Genomic DNA, 25,395 nt, shown 5'->3' on the forward strand with positions numbered 1-25,395 from the left:
ACGTTTGGTGGCTGGAAAAACATGGCGGGTTGCTAAGATACAACCAGTTTTGTTGTTTGTTGGTCTCAAACAGTGGTCTGCATTTGGGCAGGCGTCTTGCCTTAGTCTCACGCTATCCACCATCCCCTCCACCTTCACATGACAAAGTCAGCTCATATGATACGTATGAAGCATACATATCCAACGAATCTGTGTTTTGTAGAAACGTACACCGCAAAAATTTTCTCACGGAGACAGGGCTGCGTCAAACTCAGGGCATTGTAATTAAGTGGCACACACACTTACCTACAGTACATGTTGTATTGTCCTGAAACAGGAGCTGCCTGTACAGCACTGATATAAACGAGGGAGATAAAATCATTTCTTAACACCGAAGCACGACCTTAAATGTTTTATTTTGCAACCTCTAATATTTTGGAAAAGGAAGCCATCACCTCACCACCATTGTATTCAGACGGAAACCGTGTTCAGTCATTTTATAGATTTCAGGTGATTATTCCCTGAGGACCTTGTAGATAACACTATCAGGGGGTTTTCCAGCACAAGATTTTTTTTGGTCGAAGCAACAGAACCTTTTCTTTTACTATACTACACTTACTAACAAGTGGGCAAAAAGTATATATGATAAATGAAACTATTTTAAATAATGACATAAAGGCTGTCAGACAGTGGATGTAAGTTTGTGACAGAGGGCTTTATGCTGCTGGAAAAGCAAAGTGAGGACTGCAACTGAGAATCCAGATCGTTCACGCTGAAAAAATTCATTTGACAAACTCAACAGCAATGTCTCTTTCCAGAAATCATGACCTGGTTACTCAAGATAATCCACAGACCTTGTTGTGAGCAGTTTCATGTAGGAACTATTTTCTGTCTACCGAACTACACCCACCAACTGTATTACTGCGCAGAAGCAAGTGTGAAATACAGTCAGGTCCATAATTATTTGGACAATGATACAGTTGTCGTCATTTTGGCTCTGTACACCACCACAATGTGTTTCAAATGAAACAATGAATACCTGCTTGAAGTGCAGACTCTCAGCTTTCATTTAAGGCTTTTTTCAAAAATGTAGTATGAACCGTGTAGGAATTACAACCATTTGTTCACACAGTCCCCCGACTTTAAGGGCTCATAAGTATTTGGACAAACTAACATAATCATCAATTAAACAGTCAGTTTTAATACTTGGTTGCAAATCCTTTACAGTCAATGACTGCCTGAAGTGTTGGACACATAGGCATCATCAGATGCTGGGCTTCTTCCGTGGTGATGCTCTGCCAGCCCTTTACTGCAGCCGTCTGCACTTCCTGCTTGTGTTTTGGGTGTTTTGCCCTCAGTTTTGGCTTCAGCAAGAGAAACGCATGCTCAGTTGGATTCAGGTCAGATGATATGACTTGGCCATTGCAGAACATTTCACTTCTTTGCCTTAAAAATGTCTTTGGTTGCTTTTGCAATATGCTTCAGGTCATTGTCCAACTGCACTGTGAAGCATCATCCAATGAGTTTTGAAGCATTTGGTTGAATCTGAGCAGATAATGTAGCCCCAAACACTTCAGCTTTCATCCTGCTGCTCTTGTCAACAAGACAAGACTTCACTAGAATAAATACAGAGGGTTTATCACAAGATGCAAACCATTGGTTAGCCTTAAAAATGGAAGGCCAGATTAGAGTTTGTCAAAAACCATCTAAAAAGCCTGTACAGTTGTGGAACAGCATACTATGGACAGATAAAACAAAGATCAACTACCAGAATGATGGGAAGACAAGAGAAGGAAGAAGGGAAGGAACTGCTCATGATCCAACGCACACCACCTCATCAGTGAAGCATGGTGGAGGTACTGTTATGTCATGGCCATGTATGGCTGCCAGTGGAACTGGTTCTCTTGTATTTATTGATGATGTGACTGCTGACAAGAGCAGCAGGATGAAAGCTGAAGTGTTTGGGGCACCATTATCTGCTCAGATTCAACCAAATGCTTCAAAACTCATTGGACGATGCTTCACAGTGCAGATGGACAATGACCTGAAGCATATTGCAAAAGCAACCAAAGACATTTTTAAGGCAAAGAAGTGGAATGTTCTGCAATGGCCAAGTCATATCATCTGACCTGAATCCAACTGAGCATGCGTTTCTCTTGTTGAAGCCAAAACTGAGGGCAAAACACCCAAAACACAAGCAGGAAGTGCAGACGGCTGCAGTAAAGGGCTGGCAGAGCATCACCAGGGAAGAAACCCAGCATCTGATGATGCCTATGTGTCCAACACTTCAGGCAGTCATTGACTGTAAAGGATTTGCAACCAAGTATTAAAACTGACTGTTTAATTGATGATTATGTTAGTTTGTCCAAATACTTATGAGCCCTTAAAGTTGGGGGACTGTGTGAAGAAATGGTTGTCATTCCTACATGGTTCATACTACATTTTTGAAAAAAAAGCCTTAAATGAAAGCTGAGAGTCTGCACTTTAAGCAGGTATTCATTGTTTCATTTGAAACCCATTGTGGTGGTGTACAGAACCAAAATGACGACAACTGTATCATTGTCCAAATAATTATGGACCTGACTGTACGTGCGGACGAGAGGCTCGTGCTCCTGACAGCGCAAGATCTAACTGCAATGGTGTCTCTTGGCTGAGCTGTAACTTTAAGACCCTGGCACACCAAGCTGACAGTCAGCTGTCGATCAATGTTGGGCCATCGATGAACGCCTGTTGCCCTAGTTGGTGCGGTGTGTCCCGCACTGTTGCCCCTTCAGCATGTGGAATCAACATTGTCAGTGGCTGAGTCCATTGGTGAATGAAATCTGATTGGCAGTTCAGCTCAGGGCACGAGAACCAAATTGGAATTGAGACCAAAACAAAGTTGTTTCATGAGGTAAGATTATTTTTCTTCAGCCACTGAGCTCTTTGGCAGAAACCTTTCCGGATGGTTTGTGTAATTGTTCACTGACGCGCGGTAACTATGCTTTGTTCTTTCAGCATCAGGTTGTGTTGTTCATGTGCTAATGTGCTAACTAGCATCAAGATGGTCTTTCCGATTCCCTTTTTGAATGACGATTACAGACTGCTGCGATCTGCTGGTGTGGAGTGTCATTTCTCCTCAGGCAGGTGCAGAACGTACATGCTGGTTCGCTGGTGGCTGCAGTCTTTGCAGTGTGTTCATGTGCAACTTTTGGCTGAGAAACAGGAGACATGAAGCGACACAGCAGGGGGCCTTCATCGCTGCTGGGTCTCTGAAGTCAGTTTGGTGTGTCTGGGCCTTTAGCTAGCTCAGTGGTCGGATGCATGCTTCCTTCTGTGCTGTAAATGGATGGTGGAGGGTCTGTATATTTTTCTGCTTTTTTTTGTCCCTTGCTCATCACATGCCTGGTTATTTACTGAATGTGCTGAGGAACAATCCGTCTTCATCTGCAGCCTACTACAAGTTACTACTGTACCTCATGTTCTTGTCCATTAAAATAATTAACACTTGGCCTTCATGGCGGACGGGCGCAGACAGCTGACTGGTTCTGACATGCCCCAATATAAACGCACCATCTCAGTGTGTAGACCTCTGCAGTGGAGCATGTGCGTGTATGTTCAGCTGCAGCCACCCTTGTTATTGCAGACTTTCACCAGATGAAGTGTGCCAACACATTGTGTGTATAAAACGGGAGCTGGGTCAAACTGAAATGTTCAGCAGCAGCGACCAGTGATGGTAAATGTTAAGCTTTATCAACATCCTGCAACTGTCGAGGAGAAGGAGCAGCCAGTGCCCACAGGCGTCATTCTCACACCATGGCGTTATTGTTTACATGCCATTTCCTCCGTATCGAGTTTGCAACGAGGCTGTCACCTTTCACTGCTGGATAATAACGGGCTTTTTCCTGGCTCACAGCAGGGCTGCAGTGGTGGACCACCTGGGTGGATTAGTTTGTGATGCAAGCTCAAGCTCAGGCTTTGGGTGGTCGTGTCAAAATCCATAAAGATGCTGTGTATCATTCTGACGCTGACATTTTTAGTATTTATTCATAAATGTAAACTAACAGAACTCTGGGACACATGGTTCAAAGTGAAGTCCATAAATTATTCTCATTATATATGGCTCTGTTGGTCATATCAGTGTAGGTGTGCCATTTCTTTTCACCTTCAGGCTGGCGATATGCAGCTGTATGTCCCAGTAACGCCTTGAAGGGACAGGTAAATGGATTTTTAAGCACGTTATTAGGGAAAAGAAAAAATAGTGTTTGTATATTTGTGTGTGTGTGTGTGTGTGTGTGTGCTCTGTAATCCAACATACAGTTCATCTGGACAGTTGATTGGTTGTGCTATTCTGTACCCATCCTTCAGGTAGGCCGACATCTCAAAAGGGTCGATGTCGACGTATGGCGTCTGACCCAAAGTCATCAGTTCCCACAGCGTCACTCCAAAGGCCCACTGTGGAAAAAAAACGACACAGGATTAACACTGAGTCCTGCGCTGAGCATTTATTTAAACACGATCAACACAAGCTGTTGTCTTTAATGTGTTATCATCAAACAGGATCAACACGACCACCATTCCTATTCAGGGTGCGGAAAAGCCCGTGGGGCACACTCGCAAAAAATGCTTCGCAAGAACAATGCGAGGAAATTATGTTGAAAAATTTATATGGAATATAAATCACTGCTGAAAGTTTCTGTTAAGAGACTGAGGGTAAACAGTTGGGTGGCTGTTGTGTTTAGGGAGACTGAGAGTTCAAGGACCCGTGTCAGCAAGGACCTGCCCTGCATGTGTTGTTGTGTTGACCCTTCACGCTGACCTCCCAGGAGGAGAAGAAGCATTTCCATAATCGTGTTATTACCGTATCTAAGGTCACACTTGGTATTTGGAATTTTGGGAGTAAGGCTAATTCTTATCTAAAATAACTGGGCAGCTCCTGTGAACCTGACAGTGACTTATGAACAGAAAATGACAGATTATCCTTGAAAAGAGCAGCGTTTCATTGTGTCTGCGTGAACCGTCACAGTTGGATGCACACAGCCGCATGCAGAGAGTGATGCACATAACATGGAACCAAAGCTCACAAGCACAAGCTCCACCCAAAAACCTTTAGCCATGGGCTCTTAGTAACATACGCTGAGGTTAGCACAACAAGCTGTGGTGTGAAGTGCCTAATTTGTACTTCTGTAGAGAAACAGACACAAAGCTTCCGCAGAGCTGCAGAGACGGTCTGTGGGGCTCGCAGAGAGACTCCTGAAAAATGGAACTTCACGCCAAATACATGAGACGCTGCAGAAGTTTGACTGGATATCAAAGCTGGGAGGGTGGATTTCTGGACAGTGCCGGTCCCAACATGCATGTGTGAAATTACCTACTATGTGTCTGTGTGAGAGGTGCCTGCACAGATTGCACAGGCACTGCAGAAGTATGAATTAGGCATGAGCCAGTCACACTAAGGCAAGCGCAAATGAAATGCCAGGAGACCCTCCCGCAGGGTTCCCAGCAACACAGTGAGTTGTGTATAAGATGATGACGGTGTGTTGTCATTGCTTGACGTTGCTATGGGTCTGTGTATGAAAAAAACACCATAAATGCTAATGCACATTTGACAGCATCACCCGGATGTGCCGATGACCAGGATGATGAACGTTTGGGTGCTTTGAATGTTCAAAGCCAAGCCAAGGTTAAAACTAACTGTAACATTCCTCCCAATGCACAGGTTTTATTTTTTATTATTCAAATTTTTATTTCATATCATAAGCACTGCTTTTTAGCTTTATAGCCTGTTGTGACCTGTTGTCTTTTGGGAATGCCCTGCACTGAATAGGCGTTGGTATAGACTGCGTAGAAGTGTAGCCTAGGCTGTAGTCTGGCATACACCTCCCGACAAATGTAACTACACATCACTGTAATGATGACCTCCTGTTAATTTTTGTTAACTGAGAACCATTTCCCTCAATGGAAAAGATGCTTTTATTTACTGTGACAGCTAATGTTAGCATGTTGTATATGTGGGGAAAATGTGTCGAGTATAAGATACATTTTTTTGTCTGTGAACCTTGTGAGTTATAATGGAGCTGGATTTTGTACTTTTGTTTATGTTGTTGGCGGCACGGTGGTGTGGTGGTGAAGCACTGTTGCTTCACAGTAAGACGACTCTGGGTTTGAATCCACTGGCCAGTCAGGGGCCTTCTGTGTAGAGTCTGCGGTTGCTCTGGCTTCCTCCCACAGTCCAAAGACATTCAGGTTTGGTTAACTGGTGACTCTACATTGCCTGTAAGTGTGAATGGGAGCGTGAATGGTTGTCTGTCTCTATGTGTCAGCCCTGTGATAGTCTGGAGACCTGTCCAGGGTGAACCACGCCTGTCACCCAATGTCGGCTGGGGTAGGCTCCAGTTTACCCGGAACCTGTAACAGGACAAGCAGTTACGTTAATGTTAATGATGTCACTATTGAGCCATGTTTTATGTGTATTTTATGTGTGTTTGTCAAATTAATCAAACTTAACTGCACTTGTGTCAGCTACAGCATGAATTTGCCTTAAGAGGTGTTTGAAATGTCCTTTATATTTAAAATAAAAATAGTTTACTAAAGTTGCCGGTGGAGAAATGCTACCTCAGTCAGGAGATACTGTCTGTTAATAAATATAAAGAAGTATCGTTTAAATTTGCACCAAAGCATGACGTGCGTATGAAGTTAGCTGTGAGTTTTGTATACTGTTCATCCGTAGTTAGTATGTCATAACCTGTGGTGGGGTGACACAGAGCCTTTAAAGGAAGCGTAGGGAGTGATTGAGGACAGAGGGCACAGTGGTGGGAGGGCTTCAGAGGAAAAACATGATATACAGTAATCCACCCACATCAGCGCCCAGGCAGACATTCCCAACAAGGCCTGAACGTGCCCACAGTCACTTTCTCATCCAGTCCAGCTCAGTATCAAACATGCGTAACCAGTGACATAGGGGTATGGCGTATTCACATGCGTAACACTGGCGTGTTTGATGTTCTTATGATGCTACGCAGCTCTGTCTGGACTTCCCCTGAAGCTCAGTTAGTTGATAATGCCAGGCTTCTGTTAACTGTAAGTGTAGGGCAGAGATGGTGATTACTATGAAGCGGTGTGACCATAAGAGGAATGCGGAGGGGTGGGGGCATGTCTGTCTGGTGTCTGAGCGGTGTCTCTAAGGATCGTTGAGCTTCCCGACTGTCTCCGCCGCGCCCGCATTGCTATCCTGAGACAGGAAAAAGGGAAGAGCCAGAGCACCTCAACACTGCACCTCCTTTCCTTTTGACACCTTGACCAAGCGTCTTTAAGAATGGCTTGGATACAACCGGTGCTATTTCCTGCATCACCCTCTCTGTGTCATGCACCCTGAACATTTTGTAGTTACTGAAAACCCTTACGAGGCAGGAAATGTTTTAACGGTTAAAGGGTAAGTTTAATATTTGTCATCCTGGCCCCTATTTTTTGTCTAAGTGACTAATGGACAAAGCAATGCAATTCAAAAATGCTGTAGTTGACAGCTGCAAAACAGGCTGTGATGTAACCACACGTGGCATGTTCGCACCTTCAATGCTTGTCCAATAAAAGGGTTTATTTTTACCACTGACAGGCTCAGATTGTTTTATAAGTGACAACAATGGAAAGGATCCCTACAGAGACAGACATTTTGATACAAGAGTAGTCAGAAACACCACAAAACCGCAACCTTACAGTGCATAAATGGCTCGAGTTGGTACTTTTATACGGTAACTTCAGTTTCAAAAGTTGTTGCCATTCATCCCTTGGACACAAACACATGGAAAACAAGGCCCAGGTTGAAAAATACCAAATTTACCCTTAAATCTATGAGAAGCGAACTGTGTTTTGCAGCGTACTGTAATTCTTACCACGTCACTCGCACTGGAGAAGTCGTTGTTTAGCAAGCTTTCCAGGGCCATCCAGCGGACTGGCCTGTTCTCATTATCCCCCAGACAGTGGTAATCCATCGGAAATAGGTCTCGGGCAAGGGCATTGTCTGTTATCTTCACCTGCATGTTGTCGTCAATGCTGTCAGAGGAGGGGAGAGACACGAGAGAAATGTTGGCATCTTTACTTTTTAGTAATTAAATTCCAGACTAAATCACCTGAAAGCTACAGGGAAGAAGTGAAGACAAGTGATGGCAGCTCTAAGCCGGGACAGGGACACTTACACGCAGTTCCTGGCAGCGAGGTCTTTGTGTATGACCTCCCTGCGAGCCAGGTAGCTCATTCCACATGCAATCTGGATGGCCATGTAAACCAAGTCTTGCTGAGAGACGGCCTGAAAGGAAATGAGGGAGAGCGACATAACGTGCAGTTGAGAAGCAGAAACAGGAAAAACACAAAAATGGGAGGGGGCGAGGACAGGAGACCATATCGGAGCTGACGTGACTTTACTGTGGTGAAATTGGTCTTCTGTGTCAAATTGTTCTTATTTCCTTTGAATGGGAACACAGTTAGCTCTGGGTCAAATATGGGAGCGACAAACTATTTCGTGTTTTGAGCCACAGGCATGGCTCTAGGGAAGGTAATGCTGGTCCTCTGTCACCGTCAGCAGGTCAACACTTTTGGCTTTTAGTGAAATATCACGACAACTGTTTGATGGATTGCCACAGCTTGGTGCAAATATCCACTGAACCAGAAAGACTTTTCCTCGGCTGGCACGATAAGCTGACATTTTTGAGTGATATATCTGATTAACTGTTGGATGGAGTGCTAGAAAATGTGGTTCATGAGAATCCTTGTCGGACACAGGGTGAGCTGTAATAACTTTGATGATCCTTTAAATTTTCTTTAGTGCCAATTAGCATATGCTAGGATGCTAAATGGCTAATTTTCTTTTTGCTAAAACGCTGAATGAAGACGTTGAACTTGTGAACAATACACCTGCTTATCATCAACATGTTAGCACTGTCATTATGAGCACGTCTGCATGGTGTAGTTGGCATCTGTGAGACAGATCACTACAGCTTACATCAGGACAGTATAAACAGTTTGCAACCTGCAACACTGCAGGCACAATTTGTCTTTACGACAGCGGTGTACCGCTCTGAAACTGTGGGGCGCCGAATCACAAATGTAACAGTTCTTACATAATGTCGTTTTAATATTGTTGTATGCAACAGATGGAAAACAATCTGAATCCCAGAAAGTCCCTTACTCAAAGGTTTGAGCAAGAGTCTCAGAAAGTTATTTGTTTTGAGCTCGGAGCTACAGGAGGGCTTGTCGACAATAGATCTGCCAGCAGGTGTGTCTGAGACCAAGTGTATAAACATCCTGCAAAGCTTAAAAGACTACCTTGCCTTGTAGGAGAGCTCCTGGAGTAACAGTACCACATATTGATGTGTATATTGGTTTTTTAAAGTATGTAAAAATACTGATTAATATTTTGTTTAACACAGTTTTCCCTTAAGAAAATTTAGTCATTTAGGGCCATTAGTCGACTAGTCGCCCGCATGTTTATGATATTAATGTAATGATTAAATGATATATATTTTGGTGGTTTGAGTTGAAGGTGTGAGAAAGAATAGTATCAGTAACATTGTTAACACTGTGCTACATTACAGAGAAATACAAAACCATACTAATGACCCTTCATTAATATAGGCCTATATTTTATCTACAAGTGCACGTCACACACTGAGCGAGCCGCCTGTTAATGACGCTGTGGGCTAATGGGCATGTAGCTACTTCCATGTTTCAGATGATACGTCACGTTTGTAGTCGACCAATGAAGATGAGTTTACATATCACCTTGGGTTCATCCTTCACCTTCTCAAAATGATCCCACACTTTGGATTTCCTGCCCGACATGTTATTAACTAGCCTGTGGAATAACCGCAGGTACCAGCCCTGGAAATTAACCTGACTCCTGTCTGACTGCTGAGCGTGGACACTTCCTGTGTCTGTCCTTTCAAATTAAATTCCCACATGGTCCAGTCATATAGGTTTTAAATTATTTTGACAAGGCGCAGCTCCTAACAGAGTTTGTTTTTTCTGCGACTAAGCAACTAATGAAATCTTTCCGACTAATAACCTTTCTGTTTGACTAACTTTTGGTCGACTATTAGGGGCAGCCGTAGATTTTAGGGAGGTGCAAAGACATCTCCCCCCCAGTACAGGAATGTAACACCTCTCCAGAGCAAAAATACAAGTTAGTCTAGTCAAGGTCGGACTTTGTGGGTACGTAAACTGAAGAAAAACACATTTTTGAGTGTTGCATGTTGTATTTCTGTATCCAATCTAATTCAGTCGGCTGCACAATCCCTGGCACACACACACACACACACACACACACACACACACACACACACACACACACAGTGGACGTTTTTCAGCTGTTCAATCTTATCAGGTAGTGGACAGTTTGATACAACCTAAATTAATTAATCTCACAACACAGGAAAGCAAAGTCTTGGCAACCAGCGAACAGAGATAAGAACATTTTAAGGCAACAATTCCAAGTTAAACTGAGATGTGTGGAGCTGGTACCAGACAGTTCAGTCAGGTTAAGTTAACAGTTGGGTTGTCAGTGGAAAAATGACAACTGTGGAAAAGGTCAACAGGTTTTTTTTTTTTTTTTTTTTTAACCTTTTTATCTTCCAAACCAGATGTTCACTTTCAGAATGAATGCCACACTATAGTATTGTGCCTCCCTGGAGTTTAATCTCACCTGTGCTGATGCATTTCTGATTTATAGCTCGATGTTTATTGCAACAGCATAACTTAATGACTATGTCTTTGTCTCCGACAACTGCCAAGAGTACATAATGAGATTGCTGAGAACTAAGGTGCTGATGTGTTACCTGAAACTTTACAAAGCGGTTTTGATTAATGCAAATGGATGGCATGTTTCATCTTGTGATTGCGAGGTGTTTGCTGCATCTGTATTTTGCAGCTGATTGATCGGTTGGATCTGTGCTGTGGCTTTGCCAAGCACATCAAAGACTCCCTGGGGTTAACCTGTACAAAAGCCTGATTGTCTTTACATAGCGAATAAAAATCTCTGCCTTGAGCACCGCTTCATGACTATATCAACAGTCCTTCTAATAACAGTGTAAACAGTAGTTACTGGTACGTGTTGATTGCTGCAAACACACAGAACCTTCTCTCAGGCTCCACTCTTGGATAACATCTGATTTTTCTTCCAAGCAGGGGGATTAATTTTAATAGTTTAATAAATGTCTCAATGTGATGCCATACAAGGCTTCCATTATGGTATTAATCTTAATGGTTTAATAAGTGGTTCGTGTTTCTTTTATCCACCAAATGTATGCTGAGTTGAAGCCTCACCTGTGGGTTGTTAGCCTCAGCTAGCTTGCATTGGCGCAGAAACAGCTTGAGATTGCCCCAAGCCATGAAAGGCAGCAGCACCATGGGCTTCTCTCCATCCTCTGTACATACGTGACTTATAGGCAGCAGATTTCTGCAGGTGGAGAGAAAGACAATCTGAAGAACAGGAACAGTGTGTAACAGACAAGAGCATACTGTGAATAAATGTGTAGCTGCATGTCAAAGGGATTACTGGAAGATCGAAGTACGTGTTTGCGGTGAGCTTCCAAATTATTGCCAAACTGTGGAAGAGGAAGTGTCAAAGTATTAATTTGCTGACCACAAAAAGAAGAAAGAGGAAGGAGCGGGCAAAAATGACGACAATTTTTTGTCATGTAAAGAAAGTGAAAGTACCAAACCTCCAGATAAAGTTGATGCAATAGCTACACAAATTCTATTTTAATTTTAAGCAAAATTCAGTGTACTTGGGCGAATTCACGAAGGGACAGGGCAGCTTTTGTGGCCGCTAAACCTGCGCAAATAAGACAAAAAGAAACGGTGTAATTCTCAAAGCATCTGCAAAAGTTAAAACGCACTGTTACTGTGCTGCCAAGCAAATAACCTCTAACGTCTAAGATCAGCACTTACTGCCATGCGCCGTTGCAATGAAATTATTAGCTTCTTCAGAGGGTTGGTGGCAGTGTCTTAAGTTAACTTTTTTCCACTGCCTGCCACTGTGGTAGGAAAGTATATTTTTTTGTCTGTCACCAAGACATTTTTTCTGCTCCTTTTGAAATCTATACACTAAATGAAGCAATAGCATTTAGATCACTCAGACATAATTTAATGCAAACAATGCTGTCATTCAATGTTTGATATATTCAGATGCATAGTAAATTCACAATATTTGAATTACACTGTGGCTTTCAGGGAAGCACTGTTTCACAGGGGTCAAAGAGGAACGTACACATGCACATGCGTTCATGAATGCACCTGAGAAGAAAAATTCACAGTTGCAACATTTTTTTAAATTGATGATTATTGGTTAGGATTCTGTAAACTTCAACTGTCAGTCAACACGAATAAGGTTCTACGGCCAACAGAGAATAGACGATGATGTCACAGCGCATTTTATTCTGGGGAGTAGTAGCCAGCGGTAAGGCAATTTTAACAAGCTACTGAATGTCACATTTCCGGAGGTGTTTTCCCGACCTCATTTGTGGTTTGAGTGCCAACACATTCGAGCAGTTCCGAAATTATAAATCTCTCAAGGCCTACCTTAAGTTCACAAATGGGTGTATGACCTGCAGATTTACAAACATTTTTTCCCATGGCCAACACTGCATCACAATTAGTCATTACAGTTTGTTTTTCACTTGGGTCACATTGTGATTAAATTGGTTACTTACTGTGCTTTCCAGCTAAAGCAGCTGTTGCAGTGGTGTTGTTGTTGGTCTTTGGACACTGTTTGGGACTAGTTTCCCTCATGGCGATTAAGGTTAGCTGTAAATGTGGAGGCTATTTGGATTTTTTTTCTAAACCAGTCAATGTTATTTATGTCTTATGCACTCTCATTGCCTTAATGAACCTCCAACCCATTGGTGATGCTCAGCTCCAGTGGTTAAGTGGAGTGTGCACAGTGTCTTCTGTGAGCTGGAAAGCTACTCGTTCTCCATCAGCGATCCGTTTCCCACACTGGTCGTGAGAACGGTTATGCAGCAAATGTTCACCATTTCACCGTGTTACCAAGCTGGATCTCGCAGTCGTCCACAGATAGTTTGTCTGTAATGTAGCTTCTGCATCCTAAAATCCCACAATGCTTTGTGTTGCTCACTATCGCTTACGCCACGATACTATTCTGTACAGCACTGCTTACAGCTCCATGCAGCAATTGTGGGTGACTTTAAAATGTGTAGCTCTATCCAATCATACGCTAACCTTCCTGAACGTGTCCTTCTGTTGCGCGTTTTCCATGTCCATGTCTTTTGTGAATCAGAGACGGGTCAGTTAGCAGCAGTGTTGCATAATTTATGGTGCTATCTTTATGAATTCGCCCCAATGTGTAAAAATGTGGTGTTCTTTCATCAGCATTCAAACTGAGCTTTTCAAAAGATTACCACAGGAACTGCTGTGGCAGAGTACGACATTGGGTTCAGAGTAAACCAGATTTTTTTTACTGCTATGTTATGATCTGAGTCTGTCGCAGAAGTGGACAACAGTGATGAAGAAACCAACGTCTGTCTTTAACCACAGTACTGGTTAATACTGTGATTTGGGCATGTGACAATGGTGTCATGGTCTAAGACGCAGACCACGTTGGGAATATGTGGTGTTTTTTGTTGTTTGAAATTCTATTAAAACAACAAAAAACACCACATATTCCCAACGTGGTCACATAAAGTCAAGTGGCACAAAAAAACAAAAACAGTTACTTGAGTTTGCTTCCACTCACCGATGATGAAGTCCACGAAGCTTGCAGCTTTCAGTCAACATCATGGTCACCTGCACCTCAGACGCATGATCTGAACAATTTCAACAGACACAAAATCGGATTAAAAATTAAGCAGAACTAGAGTAAAGTTGAAAAGTTAAGGATATCATTTCTGTGCTCTCAGACAACATGTACTGTTTGATTTTTATTTGTTTCCCCCACAGATTTCCGTGCCAACAGTCAACTGTAGTGGGAAACTTCAGAGGAAAACTGACTTGTGCCAAGCTCACTGAGGTCCAGTTTTTAATCAGTGTATGCAGCTTTGCCATCGTCTGGTACTTATGGAAGTAGTATTGTTCTTTTCCCAAAAGGCCCATGAGGAGGAAGTAAAGAGTTTAACAAAGCCAAGACTGGCATGGGGTTATTGTTCACTGAGTGGTATCCACCCCTCCCTGAGTAAACATAAGAGAATGGAGAGGTCAGAAGGCAGCTGGCAGAGAGAGCTGACACATGCCGCTAACAAAGAACCTGACAGTCCTGTATAAAAGTCTTTTCACTGGCATGCAAACCGTGCAGCATGAGTAAGAAATATAATTCATTAGCTGTCAAATCGGTGTGCGTGTTTACTGGGTAGCTACGTATGTTTCAGTTGATTCGTCATTCGTTTTACGTCTTTACAATCTTGTTTTGGCATTTCAGCGATTGCTCATTAGAAAACCCACAGTGAGCTGCACATCAATGAGAGGGAGGAAAACTTACAACACACATGACTTGACAATTTGACAAATGTGCATTCAGCTGTGCATTGCAGCCAGGACGGAGCACGTACCTTTCACTGTCTTCACAAAGACCTGCTTCTCCTTACTGGGGTCCTTTTCGTCCAGCAGCACGCCGTGAAAGATGCGGCCAAATGTGCCTGTCAAAGACAAACCACAGGTTTTTTATTTGAAGGGAAAGGGCAGGAGAGACACAGCCAGAGGCACCACATACAAAGATCGAAATGTCACCTCGCTCACAGGTCGCCACGCCTGGCTGATCTGTGGACAGAGGTGGACAGGCTTCTGCTTAAAATGCTTTGTCTCTTAAAAGGATTAGGCAGCTTTGGCTCTCGTCTCACTGACGAGCGCCAAAACAAGAGCGATTCACTGGAGCTCAGAGGACCTTTCATCACTTAACGATTCAGAAATACATATGACGTGGAAAGGCCAAGTGAGCACGTTCATCATCTCCTTTGTCTAAACTGTCACCCCATTGCTCCAGGACTTTACGGAGGTAAAATGCCATTTAAGAACATAAACCATCAACATAAACTGAGAGAAAAGATCTGAGCCCTGAGGCTAACTGTGCCCTGTGTTTCAACAGGAGAAGAGACGAAGCATAACAACAGGGTTAGTGTTTAACTGTCTCCCTCCCACCCCTGCCTTCTCCGTCAAGCCTGTCTGGACCTGCCGGCTCCCAAAAACAAGAACCCCACTCAGAGTTCAACCACCTCTGAGACATGGAGGTGCATGTCTTTTATTTGTCGTTTCTTAGTTGTTATCTCTAGTGTTTTTGATATTTAATTATTCATTCATGGCATTTTGTATGAAGGATCTGATGTGTGTGGATACATGACTGCACTGGCAAGTCAGGAAGTTGGATAGATACTCAAGTACAGATAATTTGCTGGCGTGTTTCCTTGCAGATGGCCGTGGAGGATCCTGATAATTTAGTTGCGGTAATTTAAACCTTACAGCTAACTTTAACTACCTAGAATCAATATTTAAACCAGGGAGGGTCTGGACTGAAACCTGACCTTAAAACCACTGCGATAAAAAGACTCATAAATCTAAAAAAGACTAACTAACCACCACTGTGGAAAGAGCAATATCAAAATGATAATGAAAGTTTCCAGCTGCTTTATTGCACAAGAAAAAATAACATGCTGATCTCTCTAGAGCGGATATATGTATCATTCAGCCTCAACAACATGTTTGATCACCACACCCATTTAAAGTACAATTAGTCACTAGTAAAGTTAGTCACGTCCGACACAAACAAGATAAAGAAAGGATTCAGTGGAAGAGCAAGTTATCAACAAGACCGCAAATCTTAAATGGAACAAAAGGTGTGAAAGGATGTAGAGTTCAACACTAAAAGAAGACATATTTTGCTGACAGTTGCCTAAATGTCGTTAACAAGCCAAGTGTAGCCAAGTGAGATCAGAGCCAGCTTAACAAGACTTAAGGCCCAATTCCTGTATGCTAACAGTAGCAACCACTGCTCCTTCCCTGCCAGTCTGCACTAACACAGAGTGCTCCAGGGATCATGTCTTTCTGTAGGCTGACGCAGAAGTGACCGTTGCACTAGTTCCCTTGTCAAAAAGCCGATGGAATTTTTGCATTAGATTCTGGATTACTGTAGAAAATAAGCTCTGCTGCAAACAAACGTTTATGAAACTTACACATTTTGTTTAGCGAAATACTCAAAAATGAACACCACCTTTACGATTTTCGAAGCTTAACCCTATGGGCCCTAGGCGTTTTTGGGGTATTTTTACTGCCTTTACTTTTAAGCTCATATCACAGTCATTATAAAGGCTACATACACATGCTGTATCTTGTTTTTTCAGGACAATGTGGGCTATCCAGATTTGCCATCATTTCATGTCCTCCTATGTGCCTGTATTTATATTAATTTTTATATCAATGAAAAAAAACAAATCTGTGTGACTAAATTCTTACATTTTTACATGTATCTCACCATAGCAAGTTGGAAGTTGACATATTCTGCCATATATGAAGAGGGGAGACTCTCTGGAATCTGGCAATATAAGAACCATGATGCTGGGACATTCTGTCACTTCACAGCTGTCCAAAAGATGTGGTTTGTGCCAGGCAGACATGATTGACAGTATTTTTTCATTATTGCAAGAAATTCCATTGACTCATTCACAAGTCAAAAATGTGTTTTATCTGAAAGAAGCATGCAATATTTACATCTAAGATCATAGAAAAATAGTCAACCAAGTGCAATGATGTCCTCCAAGATAATATTTGCCACTTTGATTGCAGTAAACAAAGTTTATTGTTGTTTTTCAGTTTCAGTTATATATTGGGGGGGGGGGGGGCATTTTGGGCATTGGGGGGGGGGGGGCATGTGTCCCCCTCAATGTATATGGTGACTACAGCCCTGTCATGCATGCATAATTAGGCTGCAGTTGTCTGGGTGCGCAAAGGTGAAGTGGCTGGTCTTGTCATACAAAGTTTGATGAAGTGTCAACTGGACAATATGGAGATATTTGCATCTTGAAAGCTGGACTACAAACATGGATAGACAGGGAGAAACACACGCAAGCCTAAGACGTGATAAGATACGATATTCCTCACTATATGAAGTGACTGATAACAAGATCTGTATAATGGATTGTAAAGAAATTTGTCAGGTTTTTATTTTGTAGACAATTAATCTGGATTTATAGCATGATGGGATGACAGCACAATAATGTGTGTGGTATCATTGGAAAGCTCTGCTCCTGAACTTTCATGTGATATGCGTGGCATTTCTGCACGCATATCACATCGTTTGTGAGTAATCCATCCAAGAGTAGTGTGTGTGCAGAGCTGTATGAAAGCTCTGTTATACATAATTTTAGTGTAATTTTATCATTTTTTTTCCACTGTGAAAACATTGGACTACGGACAAGTGCTTGGTCTTGTCGGAAAGCTACAATTCCGCTGTTTCACGTGATATGCGTGGCTTCTCGCTATGACGCATGGTCGCCGAGAAAATCCACAGAGAAGAACGGGTGTGAATTTGGACGCACTATGCGTCGTTCGGGCCCATAGGGTTAAATTCAATCACCAGAAGTAAAATGCTACACACACAGTTGCATGACTAATGTCGGCCCCACAGCACCGCAGTAAAGCCGTGTTCGGTGTGATGATGTTCTGTAGTCTCATTAAGCCTCTTGTTAGCATCCGACTCTTAAGACACATAGAAGCTTCAAAATTCACAAGTGAGGTATTTACTGGTGTGTTTTATGTCATAGAAGAAAATGTCAAAGTCTCTTAAGCTTGTGTGAACCCCAGACCTTGTTTCAGGCATCTAACCCAAAAACCAGTTGACTTCAAGATGTGGGAACCAGAAGTGCTAACATGCTAACTTATTTCTGGGTTTTAGGACTCATTCTGGGGCACTCAGCAGCATATTCCACTCTGGGGCAGCATATTTGTCAAAATGTAGGACTGACATGCACAAATCTACAATAAAAATAACATGTTTAGTCACGTAGCTGCCAAAGACATCAGCATACTACTACGTTTTTTTTGTAATGCTTGTTATAAAGAAAAGAACCATAATACATTATAAAGATTAGATGATGGCTACTTTAATTTTTAAATCTTTGTTAATGTGGAAAACACATTTTCAGATTTCTTTAATCGCTTGTGCAGCGATCTTACCAATGATTTTTTCAGCTGCCGATGATTCTTATATAGCCTATAGCCCGAACGCTTCACCATACCCCTTGATGTGAAAGTGCAAAACAGAGTGTTAAGAGCTAAGTGGCAGGGGCAAGGGGTGTATTGGTATTGAGCCTCACAGACATATTTCAGTATAGATATACAGTACAGGCCAAAAGTTTGGACACACCTTCTCATTCAATGCGTTTTCTTTATTTTCATGACTATTTACATTGTAGATTCTCACTGAAGGCATCAAAACTATGAATGAACACATGTGGAGTTATGTACTTAACAAAAAAAGGTGAAATAACTGAAAACGTGTTTTATATTCTAGTTTCTTCAAAATAGCCACCCTTTGCTCTGATTACTGCTTTGCACACTCTTGGCATTCTCTCCATGAGCTTCAAGAGGTAGTCACCTGAAATGGTTTTCCAACAGTCTTGAAGGAGTTCCCAGAGGTGTTTAGCACTTGTTGGCCCCTTTGCCTTCACTCTGCGGTCCAGCTCACCCCAAACCATCTCAATTGGGTTCAGGTCCGGTGACTGTGGAGGCCAGGTCATCTGCCGCAGCACTCCATCACTCTCCTTCTTGGTCAAATAGCCCTTAGACAGCCTGGAGGTGTGTTTGGGGTTATTGTCCTGTTGAAAAATAAATGATCGTCCAACTAAACGCAAACCGGATGGGATGGCATGTCGCTGCAGGATGCTGTGGTAGCCATGCTGGTTCAGTGTGCCTTCAATTTTGAATAAATCCCCAACAGTGTCACCAGCAAAACACCCCCACACCATCACACCTCCTCCTCCATGCTTCACAGTGGGAACCAGGCATGTGGAATCCATCCGTTCACCTTTTCTGCGTCTCACAAAGACACGGCGGAACCAAAGATCTCAAATTTGGACTCATCAGACCAAAGCACAGATTTCCACTGGTCTAATGTCCATTCCTTGTGTTTCTTGGCCCAAACAAATCTCTTCTGCTTGTTGCCTCTCCTTAGCAGTGGTTTCCTAGCAGCTATTTGACCATGAAGGCCTGATTGGCGCAGTCTCCTCTTAACAGTTGTTCTAGAGATGGGTCTGCTGCTAGAACTCTGTGTGGCATTCATCTGGTCTCTGATCTGAGCTGCTGTTAACTTGCGATTTCTGAGGCTGGTGACTTGGATGAACTTATCCTCAGAAGCAGAGGTGACTCTTGGTCTTCCTTTCCTGGGTCGGTCCTCATGTGTGCCAGTTTCGTTGTAGCGCTTGATGGTTTTTGCGACTCCACTTGGGGACACATTTAAAGTTTTTGCAATTTTCCGGACTGACTGACCTTCATTTCTTAAAGTAATGATGGCCACTCGTTTTTCTTTAGTTAGCTGATTGGTTCTTGCCATAATATGAATTTTAACAGTTGTCCAATAGGGCTGTCGGCTGTGTATTAACCTGACTTCTGCACAACACAACTGATGGTCCCAACCCCATTGATAAAGCAAGAAATTCCACTAATTAACCCTGATAAGGCACACCTGTGAAGTGGAAACCATTTCAGGTGACTACCTCTTGAAGCTCATGGAGAGAATGCCAAGAGTGTGCAAAGCAGAAATCAGAGCAAAGGGTGGCTATTTTGAAGAAACTAGAATATAAAACATGTTTTCAGTTATTTCACCTTTTTTTGTTAAGTACATAACTCCACATGTGTTCATTCATAGTTTTGATGCCTTCAGTGAGAATCTACAATGTAAATAGTCATGAAAATAAAGAAAACGCATTGAATGAGAAGGTGTGTCCAAACTTTTGGCCTGTACTGTAAATGACGGGCTGACTAATTAACAATGCCATCAGTGGAGCCACGGCACTAGCAAAGAGATATTTAAATCTTTGAGATTCAGGGGTTCAGTTGCAGCTTTTGTACAGGGAAGGTAACTGATAACATTTTACAGATACCAATGCCAATATAGATTCTGCATATCGATCCCATTCTTTATCATTTACTTATTAATTCCTTATCAGTTTTCTAGAAGAAAAGTAGGCCTACACATGTCTGTAGCGTCACAAATATTTTACTCTCTCTGAGTCTGAATCCAGTGTAGACTGAATTGGTTTTCTTAGTCAAAGAAAAAGTCTGCTAGGTCTGTTTGTGTGGCACTAATGTTATCATAACAGGACATTTAACCTCAGTAAAGGACGTGATGCTCCATTGGGAAGCAGTAGCACTCGTGCGTAGGGTGTCAAATACATGGCATTCCTGGAATTTAAGCTCAAGTTGCGTGGAAGATGTTCCTGCTTCTTGGTAGTGGTTCCACCCTCACTTGGAATGTTCATTTTGCAGACATTAAAGAGGCACTGAAGCCAGGCTTTGGAACGTTTCTCTCTCTATGCCATGGCTCCTTGTTGTTGCAAGTTTTAAGCAGTGCAGACGCATGAGTTTTACGTCACGAGTTTTGCAATGCGCAACTGTCAGATCACTTCCTTTGGTCGATGCCAGCATGTTAATCAGAGCTCAGAGGCATAGAATTTACAAAAGATCGGACAATTTGGAACCGGTTTTTGATTCCTATCCCTACTTTTGTGAGATTTTACAGAAAAATAAAAAATAAAAATTAGGCACTGCTGATGTTCTCATTCACTTTCTAGACAAAAACAAAGAGCATAAACCATCAGAGGGCCTTAAAGTAGCATTTAAAAACAGAACACCCACACTCTTTGCTTCCATTGTACTACAGTCACCCTTGGGTAACTATTACATCATTCACACAACCACACTAAACCCCACTGTGGGCAAATCTCCAGAAAGTGAAGTACAGTCTTGTTCAGTTCCATCACTCCATGACAATGCTGAATTGTCTCCAAAAGCATCCAGCATCCAAAGTGCGAACTTCTCATCGAGCCAAACTGAAGCCCAAATAGTTGTGTTTATCTTTGATACCAAGCCAAAGAAAGAGATTTAGAAACTTCACTGTCTATGGCTTTCTGTCAATGTGTAATGCCTCAGCAAGAACAAACTTTTGCTATTTTGGGTTCATGGCAAGTTTCCACTGGCACTGATCTGACGAGGCATGCTCATACATTGCAGGGAAAAAAGCAGAATTCGTGTTCATAGGTCACCAGCTGTTTTTTTTTTTTTCATCACAGACACACAAATACATGGATGATGGAAATGTTTTTGTATGGCTGCATTCATTAAGATACTAAAAATAAAACAGAAATCACATGTCTCTTGATTCCACATGAGAAATGTTATCAAACTGAACAACATTATGCAGAAACTTTTAAATATTTAACACACCAGTTTCCAAAGTTGTAACCTGGATAGTTACAATTCACAGCTATTAACAGTCACTAGTAGAACAGTATATATTTTAAAGACGCTGAGCCTGTTGTGTCTTATGAACAGAAAAGTGTTTCTGATTATACTTTGCATTTTGTTCTAAACGGGGCAAAATATATCTCTGATCGAGGGCGATACACCAGTTTCAAGGTATACTGTGATACAAATGTTGACTGTTGTCATAACACGTACATTTGCTTATCTACGATATTGGAAAAAAAATGTGATAGTCTGGTGACCTGTCCAGGGTGTACCCCCCCTCTCGCCCAATGTCAGCTGGGATAGGCTCCAGCCCCCATACGGCCCTCAAGAGGATAAGCAGTTACGTAAATGGATGGATGGATAATTATTAGATATACGATATAGATATTGTGCAGTGCAACTTTCATTGCTTAATCAGACTGACACAGTTGTCATCAGAAGCTAAACGTTTAGTTCCGTTTCCTCTGTCGAGTTTAGAACTGCAGTTTCAAGTTTGCTTGGTGTTGCTTCAATGTCCCGTGATATCTGCTGCAATGACATCACAGCTCTTACTGCATTAGCATTCAACATGTAATTAGCAATGCGTCACGTTAAGGTGCACCTGGCTGCTACAGAAAATGGGAGATGACACTCTTAAGGGTGGATTCATGTTACGCCCAAAACAACTATGATTAATTAACGGACTAAACACAAGTCCGTTACTCATGGCACATTACTTTGCACCCAGATAAAGCGCTGTTCAACTCCAAAAGGCCAGTTGGACACGCCCTAAATGCACTTCAGACCTTGTGCTAAATCGTTTCAATCAGGCCCTACATGCTCATGCCACTTTCTTTACTGTCATATTTTATTGACCTCTTATCTTGAGAATCTTCTGTCTCATTTGGTATTTTATGTGTTCAATGTCAGCGTTTTATTGCTCTGTTTCATTTGTGCACATCTCTTTGTGTTTGTATTTTCGAAGAGTTCTTCCTTGAGGAGACTGGCAACCCGATCCTACGGGTTTTGGATCTTTCTTGTTACATGTTTAATTTGTTTTCATGCTGTTTGTATAAATGCAAGTAAGTAAAAACATAGATATGTTCCTACAACATAAGCTGGAGTGAGTCATTTGCCAAATATGTCTTATTTTTAACTTTTGTCAGGGAGTTTTTAAGGGTAATTCTCAGACCTCAGCACAAGGTCAAAAAATGCATGCACCTATTATGTCTATGTATGATTCAAGTGATAAGAGATGTTAATAATTACAGCCACTCCATCAAAAACCTCTCCACCAACATGCCACTCAAAACCGCACCTCTCATACACAACAACACTCCTGAGCAGAGCAAGGGGAAGAAATGTTAACCACTCTGCATGACACAACCATGAGTAGCAGCTCTTTGAAGAGCCAAGAGCAGACACTCCGAATTTGTGTTCCACTTTTCAGTGGAATCCTTGAGTTAATGTTCACACCCTTCTGAGGAACACAGACGTGAGAGCTACTTCAGGAAGAATAAGGGAGAGACAAATACCTTCATGCAAGACATCACGCAGTGTGACTCTCTCCCTCGAGATAGCAATGTCTTTCACTTTAGCTTTGGCCTCGATTAGGGTGACACTCCTCAGGTCATTCTTCTCAATGCGGAGAGAGGGGTAACCTGTGAGGATGGAAAAACACAGACTCGTTTTAAAGGCACGCGTGATCCCAGTGTAAACAAAACACGTTTAAATGGATTGACAGGTCTTTTAACCCAGATTAACACTGGGAAACAACCTGGGGGACTTCTGCTTTGCATCACTTTTGACGGGGACGCATTTCTCACACACAGATAGGTTTCTACTGAAATGCACTCCGTACTGCCGTTGAATTGAGTGAATTCAAGCAATTACAAGAAACACAGTCATGGACAGTACCCTGCGCATGTTGCATCAACGCTAAGGCCTGTATTACAGCACTTACATTACATAACCTACAGACGTACTCAGTGTTAATGGCCGCTGCTTTACTGAGGTCGGAGAGACTCTGGTTTGGAAAAAAGTACACACAACATCCCCCACACAGACGAACAAACATGAGTACACATGACCCCTTTATATCAACACACTCCATGTGTACACAACATGTCAGTGATGAGAGATAACACATTCTAACCTCCTGTGTCTGCAGCTCGCTGCCAGGATGAACTGTGCACAGCTGCTTAGACAGATTGTAGATAAACCAGGGGACAAGGCAGACAATGGGAAACTCACTGAAAAACAACCTCCAGATAAAGTTGGAGGCAGCGACAGTCAATCTGCCCTTGGCCTCTTCTTCCTCTTGTCTGATACTTTGTTCAGAAAACCTGAGTTGTGAGCTCGATGTGTGAGAATGAAGCAGAGGCGTCAAGATGAGGTTTAAATCTCAAAAACAGATCTGGGCTTTATAAGGTACTTTGATTAAATGTTTAAATCTCTGCTGGAGTGTGTCAACTGTATAATGAGCAGTAACACAGTACAGGTCAATGCTGCCCCCTGGAGGTCAAACTAAAAGGGACATTTATTTTCTGCAATTGATGACAAGCTGTGAGCGGTGCTTCCAATTCCGTTGTGCAGTGCGTTGTGGGACAATAGTGTCCATCCAAAGCAAGCTCAACAATTACCTTTTTTTTAAAGTCACTGATGCACACCTCATTTGGTCTGAGTAACTCTTGGTGACCATAAGCTATTGCAACAAATTCAAAAATATTTAAGGGATGTTAGGTCTCCAACAGGATGTATGGAAGAGTTTTGTATTAATAGTATACAGCGATGAGCCAAAACATTCAAACCACTGACAGGTGAAGTGAATAACTTTGATTATTTTGTTCCAGTGCATTGTTCTGCTGGGAAACCTTTGGTTCTGGCATTCATGTGGATACCACCTGACATGTTCCACCCACTCAGACACCGTTGCAGACCAAGTACCCCCCCCCCCCCTCATGGCAACAGTACTCCCCAATGGCAGAAAAAAGCAGCATGCCACACTACACAAACTGTTTAGAAATGGCCTGTGGAGCGTGACAAAAAGCTCAAGGTGTCGACCTGGCTTCTAAATTTCCCAGGTCCCAATCTGCTCAAGGATTCTTGTGATGTGCCGGTACCCCAGATGTACCCTAATCCAAGGTGGGGCCTCCTTAGATCGGACTTGGCTCTGACCTGTTGAGGCATGGGCACAGGATCTCTGGGAGTGTCCTGCGGTGTCTGGCACCAGTGCGTTGGCGGCAGATCCATTTAGTCCAGTGGGTTGTGAGGTGGGTTAATGGCACGTGCCACAGATGCTCATTCAGATTGGGATCTGGGGAATTTGGAGGCCAGGTTGACACTTTGAGGTCTTTGTCACATCTTTGGGCCATTCCTGAGCCATGTTTGCAGTGTGGCATTGTGCATTATCTGTCCGTCTTTCTTTTAAGATTGCTGAGGAATTGCTAAAAAATTAACGACTATTTGCGGAATCAATTCATTCATCAATTGTCATGATTCATCAATTAATTTGAAAATCCAAAATGACTTAAAAGTAGTAATAAAATAATGGTCAAAACTCCCATCACAAGTGGTCAGAGCCCTTGTAAACATCTTTATATGACTCGTTTTATCTGACAAACAGTTCAAAAACCAAATATTCAATTTACAATTATATTGAACAAAGAAAAGCAGCAAATCCAAAACAGTTTAGAGGCTTGAAGCAGAAAAGATTCAGCAATTTTCCTTGAAAAATGAATGAAATGATTAATTACTTGTCAAAATTGTCAACAGTGAGTTTAAGTCTGTGAATTGACTTCCTGAATAATAAAATATTGTTTCAGCACTTACTAATGAAGCTTTTCCGTGACTATTCAATTCAAAATACCTTAATAAATATCTGTCTAATTTTAAACACATGGCACATCAAATTTCCCAACAAAGCCGACGGAAAATGTTAGTATAAAGCAGGTGAGATGGAGAGGTCATGATTCTGAGGCTTGAACGAGCCACCAAGAGGAA

The 25,395-nt window shown here is 42.3% G+C and overlaps 1 protein-coding gene across 2 annotated transcripts in view; it reads right to left on the bottom strand.

Moving 5' to 3' along the window:
• ryk (receptor like tyrosine kinase) overlaps nt 1-25,395 on the bottom strand; it is a 65,382-nt gene that overhangs the window by 2,381 nt on the left and 37,606 nt on the right. For both annotated transcript variants that reach the window (XM_033622381.2, XM_033622380.2), the window contains 7 exons: nt 22,929-23,054; nt 14,511-14,597; nt 13,703-13,772; nt 11,272-11,404; nt 8,151-8,260; nt 7,848-8,007; nt 4,277-4,413 (listed from right to left, as the gene is read on the bottom strand). In XM_033622381.2, the coding sequence (XP_033478272.1) occupies nt 4,277-4,413; nt 7,848-8,007; nt 8,151-8,260; nt 11,272-11,404; nt 13,703-13,772; nt 14,511-14,597; nt 22,929-23,054 (823 nt within the window). The remainder of the gene's footprint in view (nt 1-4,276; nt 4,414-7,847; nt 8,008-8,150; nt 8,261-11,271; nt 11,405-13,702; nt 13,773-14,510; nt 14,598-22,928; nt 23,055-25,395) is intronic.

The sequence above is a fragment of the Epinephelus lanceolatus genome, chromosome 6 (genome assembly GCF_041903045.1).
Source record: "Epinephelus lanceolatus isolate andai-2023 chromosome 6, ASM4190304v1, whole genome shotgun sequence".
Classification (NCBI taxonomy): domain Eukaryota; kingdom Metazoa; phylum Chordata; class Actinopteri; order Perciformes; family Serranidae; genus Epinephelus; species Epinephelus lanceolatus.